Source organism: Cardiocondyla obscurior, linkage group LG05 (genome assembly GCF_019399895.1).
Source record: "Cardiocondyla obscurior isolate alpha-2009 linkage group LG05, Cobs3.1, whole genome shotgun sequence".
In the NCBI taxonomy this organism is placed as follows: domain Eukaryota; kingdom Metazoa; phylum Arthropoda; class Insecta; order Hymenoptera; family Formicidae; genus Cardiocondyla; species Cardiocondyla obscurior.
Genome location: NC_091868.1, coordinates 5,843,360 through 5,863,036, shown reverse-complemented (window position 1 = coordinate 5,863,036; position 19,677 = coordinate 5,843,360). Strand labels below are relative to the sequence as shown.

The 19,677-nt window shown below is 40.5% G+C and overlaps 1 protein-coding gene across 1 annotated transcript in view; it reads left to right on the top strand.

Annotated features, from left to right (window-relative positions):
* Positions 1 to 19,677, top strand: part of Cv-c (crossveinless c) — a 169,152-nt gene that overhangs the window by 32,470 nt on the left and 117,005 nt on the right. The window contains exon 3 of the mRNA XM_070656351.1: positions 18,002 to 19,528. Coding sequence (XP_070512452.1) covers positions 18,002 to 19,528 — 1,527 coding nt within the window. The remainder of the gene's footprint in view (positions 1 to 18,001; positions 19,529 to 19,677) is intronic.

Genomic DNA, 19,677 nt, shown 5'->3' with positions numbered 1-19,677 from the left:
GATCGTCAGACTCGCTGTTCAGCGCAACCATTTTTCATAATTTAACGTTCGATTCGATCACGTCGCTCCGAGGGATCGAAATTTAAATTGTGCACCTTGCACTTTCGAGAAATAAAAATAAAAGAAGCAACGTGACGAGATATGAGTAAAAAGCGTTACAAGTAAGCGTCAATATCTGAATTAACTTTATAATACGATACGATTTACTGACAAAAATATAATCCTATATGATTCAATGTTTTTATCTCAGCATGCAAGTGCGACAGATTAAACATCTTTGCTTATGTTTATCAAGACCAAATTGTTTGTCAAAACAATAAGGCACATTAAAAGATTAATATTGAAACGAAAGATAGTGAAATTAATATGTTAGGGAATATTTTATTGCTATAAAGCACGTTTTTAGGATTGTTTGATTAAATTCGAACGTGTACGACGCGTTTGCGCGTATATTCAAGAACCATCTCGAGAACATCGAGGATGGGCAGGCATTCTCCTTGTCCATGGAGCGATGAAAATAACCCAGCTTCGTGTTCGTTCGTTGCAGAAGAGATGGCGCGACGACCACGATAGATTACGACTTTTGTTAATTCTCGTAGGGATGAAAGACTTTTACAGATACTTATTTACACCCAATTTAATATTCTGCGCAATATTCGCGTAAATATTTATTATACACTTTACGTACAGCTGCATAACACATTTTTAAAATTGATAATTTCATAAATGTTTGAGAAAAAGCAATGCGCGAGTTTAAGAAAGTTTGAAGAATAATATTAAGGACAGAAAATTTAAATAATTTACTAAACGTAGCTGTACATAAAAATATTGATACGTACTAATATTTTTATTTTAATTGTGTATTGCAAATTTATAAATGATGAATTTGCACTTTGCAGTGAATCATTTTATGCACGTTTAATTATATACTAATAGGTAGGAAATTGGGGAGGGGCCAAAAACGGGATGATTATATCGCGAATCTAGCTTTGATGTATCTGATCGGTTCGCTCTTTCCTCAGCGATAACTTTGAAATCGCGAAGGCCGAATTGTATCGAGACCCTTGCGTGAGACAATACACCAAGGGCCAATAAATAATGCAAGGCAATACCGGGGACAACGAGAGGAAAGGCGAATAATGGCGACTCCTGTCTTTTTATTTCGTGGTGGTTCCCTCTGTTTCTTCTCCTTCTTAATTCTACGTTTTTATTTTTGTCCCTTTTGCCTGGTCCGATACTCTTTCGCTTCGCAAACCCTTGTCTTTTTTTTTCTTTAAACTTAATATTTTTTTTTTATGCGGACTAATCTCTTCAAAACGAATTTTAGTAATCTAATCTTATGATAATCAAATCTGGAATGAGCTCGCTGTAATTATGTTCTTAGATTAACTACTTACGTTGATTTGTCGGAAACATTTATTCTAGCTTATCGATATTTGACTTTTATTTAAAATTTGCCTAGATTTTTTTTTTTAATAAATTAATTATCGCGATAAACGTTTCTCTGCATTTGGCGTTTCTTGCGACTTTTTTTCTTTTTCCTTAGCAGTGATAGTAAATCTCACGAAGAAGCGATTCAGAGTCACGATATTATCAACGCAGAGACAAGCCTTGAGAAACTGAACTTTATTGCTGCTTTTATGTTCTGCTCGTGGTCCCCCTGGGCGCGGCGGATTCTGCTCCGGTACCGAAAATTTCAGGACGTAGCACATCCCCCACGTCGTTTTTCATAAGATGACACGAAGCGGATACGTGAATCGGTTCGCTTAGAGTCGTTCTGCGACTCTGCTGTATTGGTAACTTCCACGGGCAAGCTTTGATTAGCGCGAGAATAAAATACGAAGAGATGCAGGATCGTAATTCAAGAATTAAAAAAGAATCGGAACACGCCCTTCGCGGTTTTAAAATTGCCTTCACCGCGGCTGCGTTTAAAGCGGATAAAATATCACGGTTGTTTTAACGTGGTCTCGTACTTGGCAGCTTAAATAAATTTTTGCCTACCGCTGTAAAGTTACAGTTTAAAATACCTATAGTTTTGTAACGGGTTTAAATGCCGCGGAATCTTTACAATTCGCTCGCATAAATTCACGTACGCGCGCGAGTTAATGACGCAGATAATTATTAAGCGTATGAAAAAATATGCAATAACTTTGAGCAGTACTGATAATATTAATAATGCGAAAGATATACGATATGCTTATCGGAAACGACCGTAAAAAATATAGATTACATGGAGCGCATGACTTCTCCGTAGGGACATTCGCCTAGTATCGAATCCTTCTATCACGTATACGGATGTACGTGACCCTTGCGATAAGAACCCTTTTCCTGTACTTATAAGATACTTCATGAAAACGGAATTAAATCACGTACAAGTGAGCTGAAGTAATTTATTAGGAATTTAAAAGTAATCGATATTATAAATAATTTAACAATTATGCAAATTTAAAGTCTGTTAAGGATTAATAAAATTTGCACGGGGAGAAATTAGAGAAGCGCGCATTTTCGTCATGAAATATCTATTACCGCAATTTGTTTTAACGTGCGTTATTAAGTCTTAAAATTTCTTTTTCTTTTTATCTGTTAGAAAATTGACCATAAAATTGTTATGTTTAAAAGAATACTTTTTCCTACAGAAATTATAATTTTTTTTTTTTTTTACCGCAGTAGACAGTAATGTTAGCAATAGGCGACGGTGGTTTCATAACGAGCACTCAGAAGTAGAAAAAACGAGCCTCTCAATAAGCTCATTGGGAATTCTATTGGCGACAGTAGCGCCGTTGCCTGTCCTAATACGGCAACTTGTCGTTTCTTGGCTCCTGGCAAGAAACGTGCCGTGGGTCTTGTAGGAGAGAGATCATATGGCCCTCGATCGTTGTCCGATCCCAGCATCCCAGTCGCCAGGTCACAAAGAGCGGCGTATACCTTCGCGTTCATACGCGAAAAATTGTCGCGGCGCGATGGCTGTTTCGCGAATGACGTCTTCCTCCGCGGTATCTCTCGACGTAGGACGGCACGCTTCGAAATCTTTTACCGACTTTTATCGTTTTATTCATCGACTATATAACTGCGGACGAAAAAATTTTAGCGCGCACAGATTTTGTTTCGACGCCCGGCTGTTTTAGCGTCGGCGGCATTTTCAGTTTGAATTTAAACTATTATCCTTACTTGAAAATGTTTATCATCCCCTTGCAATTTATTCGCGTAAAAAAGCAATGGAAAGATTTCACGAGCAAAGGAATAGTGAGAGGAGACTGGCGGGTGATTACGTAGCTCGTTCCTAGCCTATTGTGTAGTGGCTCGGTCGCGTGCTTTGTTACTTTTCGTCGTGGACGCGGGTATTACGGGTTTCTCCGATGAAACTGCTAGATTGCAAGGAATTGCGCCAATCGCTTTTAATAACTGTACCGTCTCGCACCGCACGGCTACCTTATCGCTACTTTATCAACAGGATACGATTGCCATTTGTATGTCTAACTGGGTGACTTTCTTTGTCAATTTCTTCTTCTTCATCCCATTACGATTAGAAAGGTATCCTCTTTTCGTGGGGTTTAAAAAAAGAAATAAAAGATAAATATTCAAGCGTTAAATCTTTCTCTGGAAGCTGTCGACAGGATCGAATCCAATAAAATAACGTGAAAAGATAGAGTGCCGTCCGTCCTCTCGGGGAACGCAGAGCGTAGAACGCAGATGAAACACAATGGGCGCCGCGAGACGTTAAAGGATGAGGAAGGAGGCCGAGCCCTTCGTGGAGCGCAAACGAAAGTGGGATTCCAAAAGGCCGGCCGATCTGGAGCGCGTTTATCATTCGCATAACCGTGAAGTAAACTGGTTCCTACGCGCGCATCGTAAATAATCGCGCGGTTATTCTCGGTCGACGGTCGACGATCGGCTCGACGTGATTAATACTTTCGTACGAGCTCGGCACCGGCGGTTAATCGGTCTAACGGTGTACCGTGGTGTGATAACACGCAGGCACCGATAAACGGGGCATTTGCAAATCATTGATAGCCCGCTGTCACCGCGATGCTTTATCGATTCCAGCCGACGCAAAAATCTCTATCATCTAGGGTAGATCGTAACGACGTCGTTATAGTCGATTGCCCCTGCCGCTGCCTGCGTCATACCTAGGCTTGCCTCAAGTAAAATAGTGATAACTTTATCGAAAGAAAATTATCCCTTCCGAAAGAAAACCGAACCGGAGGCTAAAGTACAAACGATTATAATTTTTTATTAATTATATTTTATGTTATTTATTTTTTTTTTTTTAACGACTCAATCTGCTAAGTTTATAGAAAATATAATTTTTTTTTAAATTACACTTAGGAGCGGAAAATTGTTATTTTAGAAGTAAATTTCAAGATCGATCTATTGAATTTTTTATTATTTAATTTTATTTCTTTTGAATCTAATTATATTAATATTTATTGCCTGAAATATGATTAAATTTATCGCCGGATTGTCTTGTCAACGTTAGCGAGTGGAGCGCGTAGTTTTTTATACGAGAGGTGACAAATCTCAAATGAAATTGGCGTGATCAGTGATTAACGACTGCGTCTACGTCGATGCAAATGTCTAGCTCGTAGACATCGGCTGGTGAAAGTGCTAGTTAAACATCGTAATTAACTCTTCGCCGCTAATAACAGCCGCGAGAGAATGAATTGACGATCTCAGATCCGGCCGCCGTTCATGCGTAGGTAAAATGCATCTGCGAAACTGCGAGTCGACGTTGGCGGATAAATTCAAGTATCGTTCTCGCGCGGTCTTATCAACGACTGTCGTTAAATTTTATTATTATTATTTTTTTTTTTTACGTTGCAATTAATTAATTTTACAGAGCGAGATTGATTTTTCGAAGAATTTATTTCGTGCGAATCGATAGCACTGATCACAGTCAGAATATACGTAACGAATGATTACAGCGCGGAATTATTATATTGAGATTTACGGATTAAAACGATTACAGTTAATTTTTTATATTTAACTCGATAATCTCATTTAATATAAAAATTTTTCAATTATAACGTATAAAAGTATATTGTGGCTTAAGATACGAAGGGAACATTTCGCAACCGAATAAATTGCGGTGAAACGGAAGCCGTGCGCAATAAATTGCGCGAGGTATTTTTGCGTACATAAAATACACGGCAATTATAAATATGAGTGGCGTGCAATTCGAGGTTTCAATGGCATATATTGTTGGTGGCTGTTTTGAACGTATACTTTCACTGTCCGGCAAAGAGAATTTCCAGTGGCTGATAATTGGATTCATGATGTGGCCGGGTACTAAATATTCGATTTTACGGGACATTTTTCGCGGAATTAATTCGCAGAAATGCGTACCGAGCTGGCGTCTCCGCCTGCCTTCTTCCAGGAAAGAGATTACAGGGAAATAGGGTTCTTTTTCCCGTTGGCCACTTCTTGTAGAATTTTCAACAATTCATTTACGCTCGCGAGACTGCGTAATCGATGCTTCACGGAGAACGCGTTATTTACTATAAACGTTTATTGATTTGTCCGAAGACAGATGCTGCGCTGAGTTAATTAAAGGGGAAATGATAAGCAAAAGCGATGCGGTTTGAGACCGACCAACATGATAATTATGAAGTTTGAAGAGAGCAACGAGGATTTCCTCGTGTGGGCTGTCTGATTCAAGCGCTTCGCGCTTAATGGCCTGCCATTTCGATTGGGTTCTCTTAACTTAACTTCCGCCACGAATGGCAGCGGAGAATACATCCGTTAGTTTACTTAATTTTAATATAAAAGAGACGAGTTAATAATGAATAAATAATAATTATTACTTAATTATATAGAGAAGTTGTAATTTATATGACATATTTATTAACGTTTTATTTAAGAACTGAATAATTTAAAAGTGAGCAAGGGAATGTCAATTTTAAGTCCACTTAAAAGAAAAAAAAGGGGAAAAAAAATATGCTGCTACGAAATTGCGAGACTATGTAATCACACGTGATTCAACGACGTAGAAATGTTTGGCGGTCGAAAATTATTTCGCGTATCGCGCGATGATCCAATTAAAAAAGCTTCGAACGTGCAATACTCATTAGCGAGGTGCAAGTAGCGAGCTTTCAAGGATTCGTCTGACAGAATACCAAGGACCGTTTATATCGCGGCACAGCCCAACCTCTGTTTTCAAACAGCGGGTATCTTCACGCAAGAGGAAATTAAGAGAATTGGCCTATGTTGCATGTGTACATTAGCGTATGATGGTTGCGCGGTGCCGCCGCTCTACCTTTATCTCGTGCAATTGGTTCCACGGAACTCATTTGAAAATTACGGGTTCTCGATTTAACAGGCTTGGTAGTCGACGTCGAAAATAAAACGCGAATTATGCAAAAATATTTCGCGCTATTATTTCTATTATGCGACTTACTCAATTTCTATCTTAAATAACTGATTAAAACGATTCAGTACGTATGTCCCGAACGAAAATACCTGTTGAACGGATATAATTTAGCTCACCTCGGACTTGCCAACGCGGACGTTGCACGTAAGTGTTAGTAACGAGACGTGCGTGTGCCCGCGTGTTCGTATTCCGGGGTCTCCGGGTGGTGCGGCGTGTTGTAAAGTAGCGCCTCAATCATATTATGGTTGGCAGTTTCGCGGCGAGAGCCGGTCTCTATCCTTTTCGCAGTGAAACGCCCGCGTTTCACACGGACGCTACAAAGGCTGGCGATAATCGCGGAATTCTCTCGACGCGAAATTGAGAATTGTTGTCGGTGAAACAGCTCGCGGTGAACGGCGCCGAGATCCGAGCGAATTGACGATCCCGGAGCACGATCGTTAAACGGTGATTTACGGCCGCGGCGATTACGCTCGGTGTTCGGAAAAATTAATGACGCGCCTCGATGATAACGACGACGATGACGACAACGGCGATGATTTCGGCCCATCTTCGGCAACCTCACGCGCATCCCGGTGTTTAACGTGTCAGGTGTGTATAAATGTTAGTGTGCATCGCGCTATTCGCGGAGATCTCGCGCCTTCAAGGCCGCAATGATCTTTGACGTGTAATCATACTTCATTATCCACTTTGCAATATCATGTATAAACATTAGTCGTCCGCGTGGAATCGCGGCGCGATCAATACGCCGCGGTATTCCCATATACCGTCAGGTCAGTGTAAACGGGCGATATCGACAGGGCCTTGAATCTGAATTCGATTGCAGTCTGATATTCGCCAAGTACAAGAATCCCTTGACACTTTATCGTCAGAAATTATTGAAAAGATTTATCGTTAACATATGTCTAATTGATAATTAAATTTTAATTAAAAATCGTAGATACGAGACAGAAACACATGAGTTTTCGTTCTATTAGGCTAGCACTTATTAATTATTTTATATACATGTATACTATGATAAACGAACGAGGGATGCGTACAGTGCGTTACGTTTTCATTGTATTCGATGAATGAATACAGATATATAAAATTTTTTTTAACCGTAAAACGTAGGAAGACAAACGTATTAATAAAACTGTAGAAAATATATCGAGTTTTCGACACCTTTTAATAAAAAAAAAAAAAAAAAAAAAAAAAAGTTAAACCGACGAGAAATTTCATCGTTGTTAAACTCCAAAATGTTGGATTTGATAAATGTCAGCACAGAACGATGGAAATAGAATCAGTAGCGCGCAACATTGGACCGATTGGTGTCACCTGATGATCCTTGAATAGTGATCGTGCGTGCACACTCGATCGTGGCACGCACTCGCGTCTTGATCGTCGAGAATCGCGCTGCTGTGCGCGAGCCGCGCGTATCGAACTCATTGGTATCGCGTCCGGTGACTACTGATAGTGTAACATTGATTGGATATCATCGTGGTTTTCGCTTAATGATGTACAGACCAGTTAACAATGCTCGTCCATATGTCAGTCACGGGTGACGGTTCATGATAATTTACGCGTATAGGTGAGTACAGTGAATAGGTGCGGTAAATAAGTGTGTTCCGTATCGGATGTGAGATTATACTTTGCATGTGAAAGAGTAAAGTTCTTTTTTTTTTTTTTTTTTATACCGAGCGAAACATCGTTTTTTCACGCTGTTAATGCACGATCTGCCGCTTAAAACGCGCTTTAACTGATCAACTTATTTATAGCGCGAATCAGCTTTTTATTCACGTCGTATTATAGAATGGTGATATGACGTGACGTTATTGAAAAAGTATTTGCAGGTTATGCATATGACGTTAATCTTTCTATTCTGCTACAAAAAAGAATTATGAAATTTTAACGATATAAAATTAACGGGTTTTATTTATAAATTATATTTTTATGATTGCAGCGAACGCTATTAATATTGTTTAATACAAGAACAATTTGCAAAAACAATGTTTTATAATAATTGTCAATTAGTTACTATTTTGATTGTTTGATCAAGTGCATAAAAATGTCACTACATATTTTACCATCAGTATATTTAACACCGACAAATACGCGCTGCTTAACGCGATAACATATAAGTGCATAATATTTCCTTCTGTTAACATGAAAAGCATCTCATTATCAAACACAAAAAGATTTCTTCTCAGTTTCGTTTGCAGCCGCAAAAATTTTGTAGTCTTTGACAATTTAAAAAATTGTTTCCTTGGTTTAAATAAAAAAAAAAGGACTAAAGATATCAGATACCAATGTCTTCCTATGGTTTACAAATTAAACAATTATTTTATTTTAATTTTTTTTTTTTTTGACCAAATTAGAACCAACACTTGACGTTTAAATTTAAGGGACCGCGTATTCTTCTTACGTTTTATATTTCCGTCAAAGCATTTGGTTTCGAACGTCAGTGATAATCTTTAAAGTAATGGGCTACGAGTAAGTGTATATTGAAAGGTTCGCGCGGATAATTTCCAATGGAGACGTAAAAGATATTAACGACCATACGATGACCGCACGTTTCGTTTAGCTGCCTATCTATTTAGCGTTTAAATTACCGCACGCGCATTGCTTCTCTAAGAATCTAAACGCGCGTATTACACGCGCGTTCTTCGTTCTAACGGAGAGCTAGCCGTTTAATAGTTTCGCAGCTCGCACCTGGTTACATCTCGCCGCGTGCTTCGAGATCGCGCTATCGCTCGCGAATCTCGACCTGACGCACCTCCTCGCCCGGAGTGCTCGAAACGAATTTATTAGAGATGCGTACCTCGCGAGATTAAATCGGCTCTCCCCATAATTACGGAATAATCCGAATGGCCGTGTAGCGACCCGATGTGCAGCTATCGGCTTTATGGCGTTTTAACTATATGGCTACCTACACTGTCGCGGTGAGAGCATCCGAGAAAATGCTTTCTGTTGCACATTAATGAGAGAAATCACGTCATTCTATGCAAATCTAAGAAATTATACAGAATTCCCGTTTCAAGCCTTAGGAAAATATTAAATCAACGAAGCTTTTAACAACGATAAAAAAAGAAAAGGATGAAACTGTTCTTCTATTATTGATTTTATGATATTTCTTACTTTATGATTTTATATTTTATGATATATCTTATGTAATACGCTATTTGATTTATCTGTACGATAATATCGACGATAAATCTAAGTCAGGAGAGTTATCAGAAAATTATCTCTTATCGTTGCTTCTGGTTTTATGTTTATAAAATATTTTTCTTCACAAATGTTTTTTCCCTTACTTACTTAAAAAATATTGACTTCAGATAAAGCTGCGCGATGTCGCGAAAAAGATCTCCGATACGTCGTGGTTCGTATATATGTATAATCGCCCGTGCTATCGCCAATTAAAGGTGAGCATCGATTTAACTGCGATTCGGTTTGATTCTGAGGCAGTTGTTGCGGAGGCGAGCGATATAAATCTCGTCCTTCGTGGTTTCAGTTTCTCGAAAAAAGTGAGAGGCGATCGCGATTCACGTAGTAGCCAATTTAGCTGTCTACCGACCTGTCGTCTTTTTTCTTTTATTTTTCTTTTTTTGAGAAATAAAATTAAATTCAAAAATTTCTTTTTGTCACTGTTTTGAAAGTGTACTTTCATTACAGAATATAATTGAAGCGTTTAAACACGTAAATGTATTTTAAATTAATATTAGATTAAAGTCTAATTAATGTTAATAATATATACTCATTCGATTATATTATGATTACGGATTTATAACCATTATTAGAAGAATTTGCGTGGCATTAAACGTGTTAAAGATATCTCGCGAAACGCGTTACGATTGAGGAGGCCTCAGTATTTATCGCGAAGCGACGTATAGCCGGCAGGTGCTTGATCGGTGGTAATTTCGCGACTTGTCGGCAGGTAAACGGCACGAGAAAATGATGCACATTTACCCGAATAATATATGAATGCCTTGCGTGCACCACAGATTCGAGGCATCAGGTGGGCTCTAAAATTGCGCGTGTATGCGTAGCGTGCATATATGATCGGCGTCGAAATCAGGCACATGTCGAACCGTAACGTATCACGTGTAATCTGCGGCAGGGTAAGAACATAAGCGAACGAGAGGAGCGGCGGGAAAAAAGATATTAATTTCATTTTGCGGCGTCGTAATCGATTTATCATCAATCGAAACAATCGACGCCTTGATATTATCCCTCGCAAATATCCGTCGAGTCACGGACCGGTTTTTGTCTGCCGTTCAACGATACGGAAATTTCACGGCGACGAGACGTCGACGTGGAAGTTGGGGACGCATGTGGGACGATCTCGTAGGTGTCGACGAAGTTTCGTGCGCGACAGCGAGAATAACGTCAGCGACAGAAACCGCCAGGGTCCTAAGTCGTGCTTAGAATAGTTTAGAATATTAGGAGGTCGTCGTTCACGACCACCTCGTAACTCATTAAGCTAATTAAAACGGCCAAGTTCTTGCTAGCTGACGTCACGAATTTAGAGCGCCGCATTCCCTACTTTTTCTCCAGTCGGTTTTTCATTGCGGGCCTGCCGCCTCGCATGTGTGACGTAGAAAATAACGGAGCGAAATCTCAATTTGTGTTTAGAAACTGCTTGAAAAACGTGCATGCGATTCTTTATCGTTTACCATCGTATACGCTGCTCTTGCTCTTTGATGATTATCGTTACTCTGGATTTTAATTTACTCGATTTTATTAACGTAAATAATTCTTTTTTTTCTTTTTTATTTTATTTTTTTTTTTTAATCAAGTTTTAATATATTTTTAAATTTCTAAATCTTTTAATTGAATTTATTTTTTTACGCATACATTATGTACAGTACAGTTTGCAATTAAGAGGATAATTTTCAATTTCTATCAAATGGAAGCTGATTTTCACGATGGATCGCGATCATTCGTATCGTACGGGACATAAATTGATACTGTTGTAACGTGTTATTAATATTATATTTTATTAACGTAATTGATTCTCTATTTCTACCTAAGCACGGACAGGTTTTCACGCGTCACTATCAATTTTCCTGAACGGATTCTCAGTTGAATTATTGGAGAAAGTTGCTAATAACTGTAATGTCGCGAAAGGGAAGACATTTCCATAACTACAAATATCATTAAATACAGAAAATGTAATTCTAAAACTCAAAGGGAGGAAGGGGTATATGCTTTGCATACAAAATAATTATAACTCTTCGATGACTGCTACGACGTGCCTCCAAAATTTTTTTTTTCTGCATCTACGATTATAACTTTTTTCAACTCACGCATCATTTTGAGGAAGTTGCGTGACGTAAGAAATCGCGCGAAAGTTTTTAACGAAGCTGCCGTTTGTGCATACGAGAGAAGCGTCGACGACGCATCCGAGAAAGTGTGCGTCGCGACGTCCGCGGGCACGAGTTAAGGTACCGTTTCTCACGCGCGGTTCGTACGACGCGTGACCTGTTAATACGTGATTACGGCGTTCCGTCCGTGCGTGCGTCGGTCGTCGAGCGCGATGCGCTTTCACGGCGAACGAACGACGTATGCGCTCGATAAAAGGAAACTCACGTGCGAGCGTTAAACAGAGAGAAGACCGTCTTTGCATTTAACTCTATTGCCGCAAGAAATGCACATAAACCTTCAGCAAGTAAGAGAGAGAGAGAGAGAGAAAAAAAAAAGAGAGAGAAAGAGAGAAATCGTTATTCGATCGCATTCACCGCAATAAAGTTGTGTCCACGATTTGCATACGCGAAAGCGATTGCTTCCAGATGCGCTCGCTGTCTGACTGCCGCTCTCGCGGACGCATCCTTGCATCGCAGGTCGGGATTTTTTTTCTCGCGTCGCGCTTATTTTTACCGTTTTCTCTTAAACGTATATTTCCCATATCTTATTTCAGTCTTGTTCATAACGCTCGATTTAAATTATATGAGAATTGTGAAAGCCCACGTAAAAAAAAAAGAAAAAAAAAATTGTTTGTTTTACTTAAATCTGGAGGCTATTGAAAAGTGGACGATGACACTTTCATATCCCGCGGATCTCGAAGCGATTGCTAACACGGGAAGAAATACAATATATCGTGTCGGAGTAGAATTGCCGATCGACACGCGATGAGCGTTCGTTTCAATGGACCGCGGCGTGGCGGAACCTCCTTTTGGGAACACGGTTGCGCGTAATGGTCTTCCTGATGGCGGAGCAGAAGCGTAACGCGATTATACCTGGCGTGCCTCGTAACACAAGGGAATACAACGTGTAATTTCCGTCGATGGCCGATAGAAAGCTGAAAGAGCCTTTGCGATCGACCCTTCACTACCCGTGTAATGACCGGGCCGACACGCCGCACGATCCGTCGCGTTCTTGATTCCCGATGACGTGAAAGTGTTGCGGAAGGGTGTGCGCTGAATGTATCTTACGACGTATCTCGGTGCCTGTCACTATCGACCGGTGGACATCTTATCGTTTATTAACGTTCTACTTTTAACCGGAATAGCACGATCGCCACTGTTATGTCAAACGAAGAGTTGTTTAATATAATAAATAAATATTGATATACGTAATGTACATCAATATTAAATATAATAACTTTTCGTTTGACAAGTGCTACATTAATATTTTGAAATGCGAGCATAATCAATCATTCCTATGATTTCCGCGCAAAACAACAGATGCGCGCATGCATTTACTATGGGTTTGAGATGTAATAATTATTGCGCGCTTTACGTAATAATAATCAAGGTGTTCTTTGAACGAAGTAAACACGACGAGGATCCGCGAGATTGATCGGGAAAGGATTGCCTCGAAGCAATTTTCTCGATCGTAGTTGATGAAATCGCGATCTCTATGACCCGCGCGCCAACTTGCCTCTTTGCTGTTTTTTCCTTTTCTCTCTTTTTTTTTATTTTTTTTTAATATGCTTTCAATTGCACATGCCCACGGGGTAAAAAAAAAGAAGCATCGATAAATTTCCGTCGGCATTTATAACGAGAAATAGCGATATTTTATTACTACATCGACAGCAATAAAACTTAAATAATATGAACGCTACAAGTTATTTTTTAGTATAATTAGAAGAAACTATGCACGCGTTATTTTTTAAGAGACTCATATTATAAACTACGAAAATAAAACCATGCGACTTACCAATCTGCATACAGCGGAGTTGTGGAATTCTGGCGGTGGCTGTAACATAAAATAAAACATATTAATGTAGACATGATGGTATTTCAATTAAAGTAAAGGTAAAGCTTAATTTTTATAAACATTTTCTAAAAGAAAAAAAAATTAATATTCACCTAAAAGTTGCTCCGCCGATGCAGGATGCCCGTCCCGGGCCTGCTCCTCCTCTCAGGTGGCAGTGTCGAGTCATCCCTCCGCGAACAGGTCACTCGCGAACACCCCGACCCGTGATTTTATATCGCGACAATTACTCGACGATCACTCTCGCGCGTTCCATGGTTCGGCACTCGCGTTTAGAAGAGACCGCGTGTCGAGAAACTACGCCCGAATACTCAGCGGATCTCGCGGGACGACCGACGAACCGGCTGCGGTTCGTATATATCTTAATATCGGCGGTGACGACTCTCGTTGACGATAGCGGACAGCGGACAGCAACTGCGCCGATCTGTAACATAAAGAAATATCAAGTGGTTAATCGTGGTTATCGTGCCGGAAGGGTTTTCGTTAAACGGAAGTGCAAATTACTTTTGGTACGGAGACATGTGCTCGCTGCGCAGGGTGTAGTACGTGTGTGCTCGCGCGACCGCTGGAGAAGGACAAAGCGAGAGTGGGGGTAGTGGGGGAATATACCTAGCGCGCGGCACGTATTCTCGCGCTCGCCTCACCCTCCCTTCCCCTCGGCTACCTACTCTATACTCTCGTTCGATTTAATTTTAATATTTCGGATCGATCGAAGAATCAAAAGGACCTTGCTTTTATATCGTAGCCAGTTTCTTACGTCGAGATCGAGGACGACCCGATAGAAGTATCGTCTTTGCCTGGATATACTAATTAAATATTATTAAATAGGATTTAAATCATCAAGCGTATTAAAAAAAAAGCGAAAAAAATGTGAAATTAGGCAGAATAATAAATAATGCGTAAGATGATAATCAAGAGACTGTCGCGTTTCGTAATGTAAGAAGCAATCGTTCATTTCATAAATTTCGTTTGAGGCTGCAGCCGCAAGTTCTTTCTACTACTTACGTGTTATCAATTATCATCTCGGACTGAAGCGCCATGCGCCGGTATTGTAATACATACAGCTTTTGTTTAAGCTGATAAACCATTGATAAGACGTAATTTGTCGCGACGTTCGCAGTCTGCAGAATTATCTCGTGATGCACGCTGTATTTGGTTCATTCATCGACGTAAACTATTACGATCGTTACAGAAAATTAATTAAGAACCGACTAGTAGAGTTCTCGAGCTATCCGACAAATATGTGGGAAGATCTGTTAAGATCAGTGGAACGGATTGATCAACGCATATTTTGTAATTTCCATTTGATCGATAGGTTACATTTCATGTGAATATCAAGCTTGACATGCTTAATGTCGCGTTAATGTGTCATATTAGTATATGATTTTCTGCGAATACGATTGGGAGGTTAATTAATTAATATAATATTTTTGCGCACGTATCGCGTCAGGAAGAAAAAGGGTGAATTGCAGAATTACGGTTTTGGATGAAACGGCACAAATTCCAGTATTATAAATTGTATTAACTATTACGTAATTGAATAAACTCGATTTTTTGGACTGCTTGCTGCAGAATTTCACTTGATTTATGCGGCGACGTTAATTAGCAATCGTCGCAATTAATTAACCAGCTTGGTGACTGCGAGAGTAGATTAAGTGGCACGCGCAGGCGTGACGAAAAATCGTTGATATGCCAAGATTCATGAGTATAATTTCCCGAAGTAAAATGCACTCGGCCGTAAGATTCAGTTTATAAGACGATTCGAACGTTACCTTCTAATCTGATCATCTTTTATGCTCACTTGGAAATTCCTAAGCTTCTCCGGTTGACACTTAATTAAGTTTCCTGTCCATTAATTTCGTTCGATGGACGAAACTGTCTCATGCCGAAGTGATACAATCTGTCACACAGCTTGTATTAATTAATTAAGTAATTAACTAATTTGCTCTACATATAAATGGAATTATTTGAATTTTTTTTTAAATTTACTTAACATATATTAATAGAATTAACGATTAATGTAATATTTAAATCAAAATTTATTAAGCAAATTTACTTTATCAAGAATATTAAAATTTTTATGATATCCGCAATTAGAATATTAATTTCAATTTTGTTGAGAAACTATTGGCAACTGTTGTATAAGTTGTATATGTAACGCCGCTAGTCATACCTAGCAGATGCATCGATGACTTTGACGTACGACAAGCTTCTTCGCTTAATGAACGGCTCTAATATTTAATCGAAAATTTTTTCGTTATCTAAGTAGGTTGACGACTTTTCTCTCTTTCAGGAAGATGTTAAGTGCTACATGCATTACGCGCGGTGAAACGCGCGTGTTTGCAGTTTGAAAGGTCACTTCCGCATCACTCGCTAATTAATTCCTTTAGTAACAAATTAGAGTTTGACAGGCATATGATCGATTTCGAGTTTTGTAATTATTATAAATTGAGAAAATCTCTTTTTCTCATTTATATATAAAATGTATATATATTATATAAATTTATGTATAAATTATGCTGTGCATGTTAGCAACACATATAATATTTATATAGCATAGCTGTAAATCTCGTTATTTTTATGTCTTAAGCAAACAATCATTATTTAAAATTGCTTTATTATTTGTACTCGCTATCGTCGTAAGTAACGTTTTCGCCATAAATTACAGCAAATCGGCAGTCGACGAGTGTTAATTTATTGTCTTCTAGAAACGTCAATCTCACTGATTGTCGTTATCATCAACAGCCGGCCTACGCGGAGGCGAGAGAAAATTTTCCAGACGCGCTCGTCTAATCATTGCGCTACGAGAGCTATCTCAAGTCGGAAGAAAGTGCGCCGCTAAAAGCGCGACGTGTGTGCTTTCACATAAATATCGGCTTGATAAATGTACCAGCCGGGACGTTATAGATGGAGAATATTAGAATGGCACATGGCGATCGCGGTGCGATGGCCGTGCGCCATTGTAGGCGTAGCGAGAGAGCGGAGATTAAACGCGATCCCAATCAAGACGATTCACGAGCGCGCTTCCGCGTCCTGCGACGAAACGTTCCGCTCGATCCATCAACAATTATGGCGATTAAGATTTGCGTGAACAATCGGACATGGGAGCGAGAAGCTTGTCGCTTTGTCAAGACGCCATTCAAAGATGTGGTGCTTCCAGAAATAACACGCGATATGCATACATATAACCCGAGATAAAGGCAGAATAATAACGACGCTTCTGTACGAAGGCAGTATTAAATAAAAAGTTAATTAATATTAAATTGTTTCGATTCTTTCTCTCTTTCTCTGTCTCTCTTCCTCTCTTTTTCTTGGTGTAAAACCAAAAGATAATTTTTGCCGGATTAAAAATTGGCAGATGTAATCATGCTATACCTTAATTGCGTAACAATTAAAGTACTGCATATTACGATACTATAATAATGCAATAATAATTTCGCAAGCGTGATAAAATAAAATAGCGCACATGTATTAAATGAAACTTACAATTACTTCTTACGATTACGACCGCTTCGGGCTCTCGCAATCACGTTATAAACGTATCATTCATTGACATATCAGGATTAACCTGTTTGGATAGATCAGGGCATATCACAGCCGCGAGATTAGTCGCCGATGGTAAACGAGTTGACACGTCTGAGACAATTACATCCCGGTTTTCTCCACAAGGCGGCCATTAGCCCGCGGGCGCGCAATGTAACACCCGCGTAGGAACAATAGGAAGCTCGTGCACGATGATTGATCGCCCCAGCTGGATGCAATCGTACCGGCTGGATACCCTCGCGAGTTCCTCCGTCTACTTATTCATTTCTCTCTCTTTGTCTTATCTTAACGGCTCTTTCTACGATCTCTTTGTTTTACTCGCCAACGTTGCACCGTGCCCTGCGATAGGTTTCGCCAAGTCCGCCGGTTAGACTAACTACCCGCATCGACGGTTTCGCATACTAAATACACACGGCGGCTCATCAATTTTGTTCGCTCTTAGATACGCGTAATGCGCCACCGTCCCGTTTCGCGTGCGTTGCTGTTGGAGTAAGTCGCGCTTGACAAATAAATAGAACAAGGAAGCAGAGAGCAATGAAAGAATGCATCTTGAAATCGGCTCGTCTTAAGTCGCGGCAGCTGGTCGATTCCTTCGTTTTATTTCGCATGACGAGCGTCGAGAACCGCGTTGCTTCTGTCATCCTCTCGCGTAACCGCTTCATTATACGCCACTTTATAAATGCGTTTCGCTGGATAACTGTACCGACAAGACATTCGCGCAGAGGTAATAATCTATCTATCGCCGATAGAATTTTGCAAGTTTCTTTTTAGTCTCGTCAAATTGAGTCTATGTTTCGTAAAAAAAAAAAAAAAAATATATGTATATATACTTGTTAGTTAGTGAAAAGATTTTTCTTCAGCATAATGTTTTAAACGGTTTGAATTTCCGATTGATTGCAGGAGGAAATCGGCGAGATAATTGAATCGGCTCCAACGACGCCACTCCGCCTTGTGAAAGAGACGAAGCATCCGACTCAGCCAGAAAAATTGTCAAGTTGCACGAATGATTCGATTATTCTGAAGGATTTGCCCGTAACGAAATCGCACACTTTCGCAAGGAGACAAAACTCGTTGACGAGAGGCGGCGAGGATATCGGCGAGTGGTCGAACAGCATCCTCGCGGAGTTTAATAGCATAATTGCCAAGGAGATCAACGAGCTTACCAAAGAGAAAACGAGGAGGGAAGCACGCAGCGACGACGACAGGGTGATACAATATAAAGAGCTGTTGAGCGAATTTGGAATAACCGACAGCGAGTGCTCCGATCGTGAGATTAACGGGGAACACGCCTCTCTTAGAGACGAGAAGAGCTTTCGAGATCGCAGAAACGGCAAATTGTTCGTCGACGACGACCGTCGCTGCCTGTTGAACTCCGATTATGACGAGCCTCACGATCGGGTGATTCCCGACGGAAGGAAGAGCGGTAGCTTGCCGGAGAATCTGCAGGACTTTATTGGCAAGCGTGGCCGATCTCGTACCGCGGAGACTCTGAGCTCCGATTACGACGAGCCCAGCAACTGTCTGCCAATAAACTCGATCAGAAATCAGATCGATAGGACCGCTTCTAGTCTGCCCTCCAAGTTGGAGCATGAATGCATCTCGAGAGACACGCGATCGAACCCTTGCCATGCACCAAAGACATCCGTAGGATTAAGTTCGAAGAGCAATGAAGAGACGAACGCGGGCGCGCTCCAAGCACGATCGCTCAAAGGCGCCGAGGAAGAGCCCGAAGAGGCGAACGCGAAATTACCGCCGCGACAACGATCCGAAAGAAAGACGAGCCTTCCTATTAGCCTGTCGAGTCAAAAGCGTAGAAAGGCAATGCGACTGCAAAGACTCCGCCGGGATTCTGATAATCAAAGGAGCACGGATCCCGATTACGACGACGTATTTCCGAACGAGGAGACGGGCAGATCTAGATCGTTGGATAATCACGTTCCGAAATCGGCGCCTGTGACACCCACCGAGGAGAAGAAGCCGCCGTTCTCGAAGCTGTTGAGGAAACGGCACACCCCGGTGTTCCACGAAAGCTCCGACGACGTTATTCTGGTCAGCGTGTCCTCCCTGCCGGATCAAGATATGCTGCGTCTGAGAAACGACAGGCTTCACGAGACGAAGAATGACAAGACAAGCGCGAAAGAAGCGTTGATTCGAAAGAAGAGGGCGATATCGCCGCTAACTCTACGCTCCGATGTCACCGCGAAAAGATTGTCAGAATCGGATCGGGATATCAGGCAAGTCAGCCCGGTGGACTTGAAGAAATTCTCGTTGACGCGAACCTGGGGCAATGACGTCGCGGTGAATTGCGACTTGTCCGAGAACGGTGACGTCAATGGAAATTGCGGGATCGAAAACGGATCCCTCGGCAAGCTGGAGCACGCCGACGTGAAGAGGATTATGGAGGAGCAAAACGCAAAAACGGGATCCGTAAGTCTCTTATTGATTTCTACAACTAATTGTATTTTACCGGCACGAAATCATTAAGAATTAAATATGCATTAGTTTATTTGCATTTTAATATGTATAACGTCTGCCTTGACGAGCTCATGTATTCAAAGGATTATAATCAGAAAATT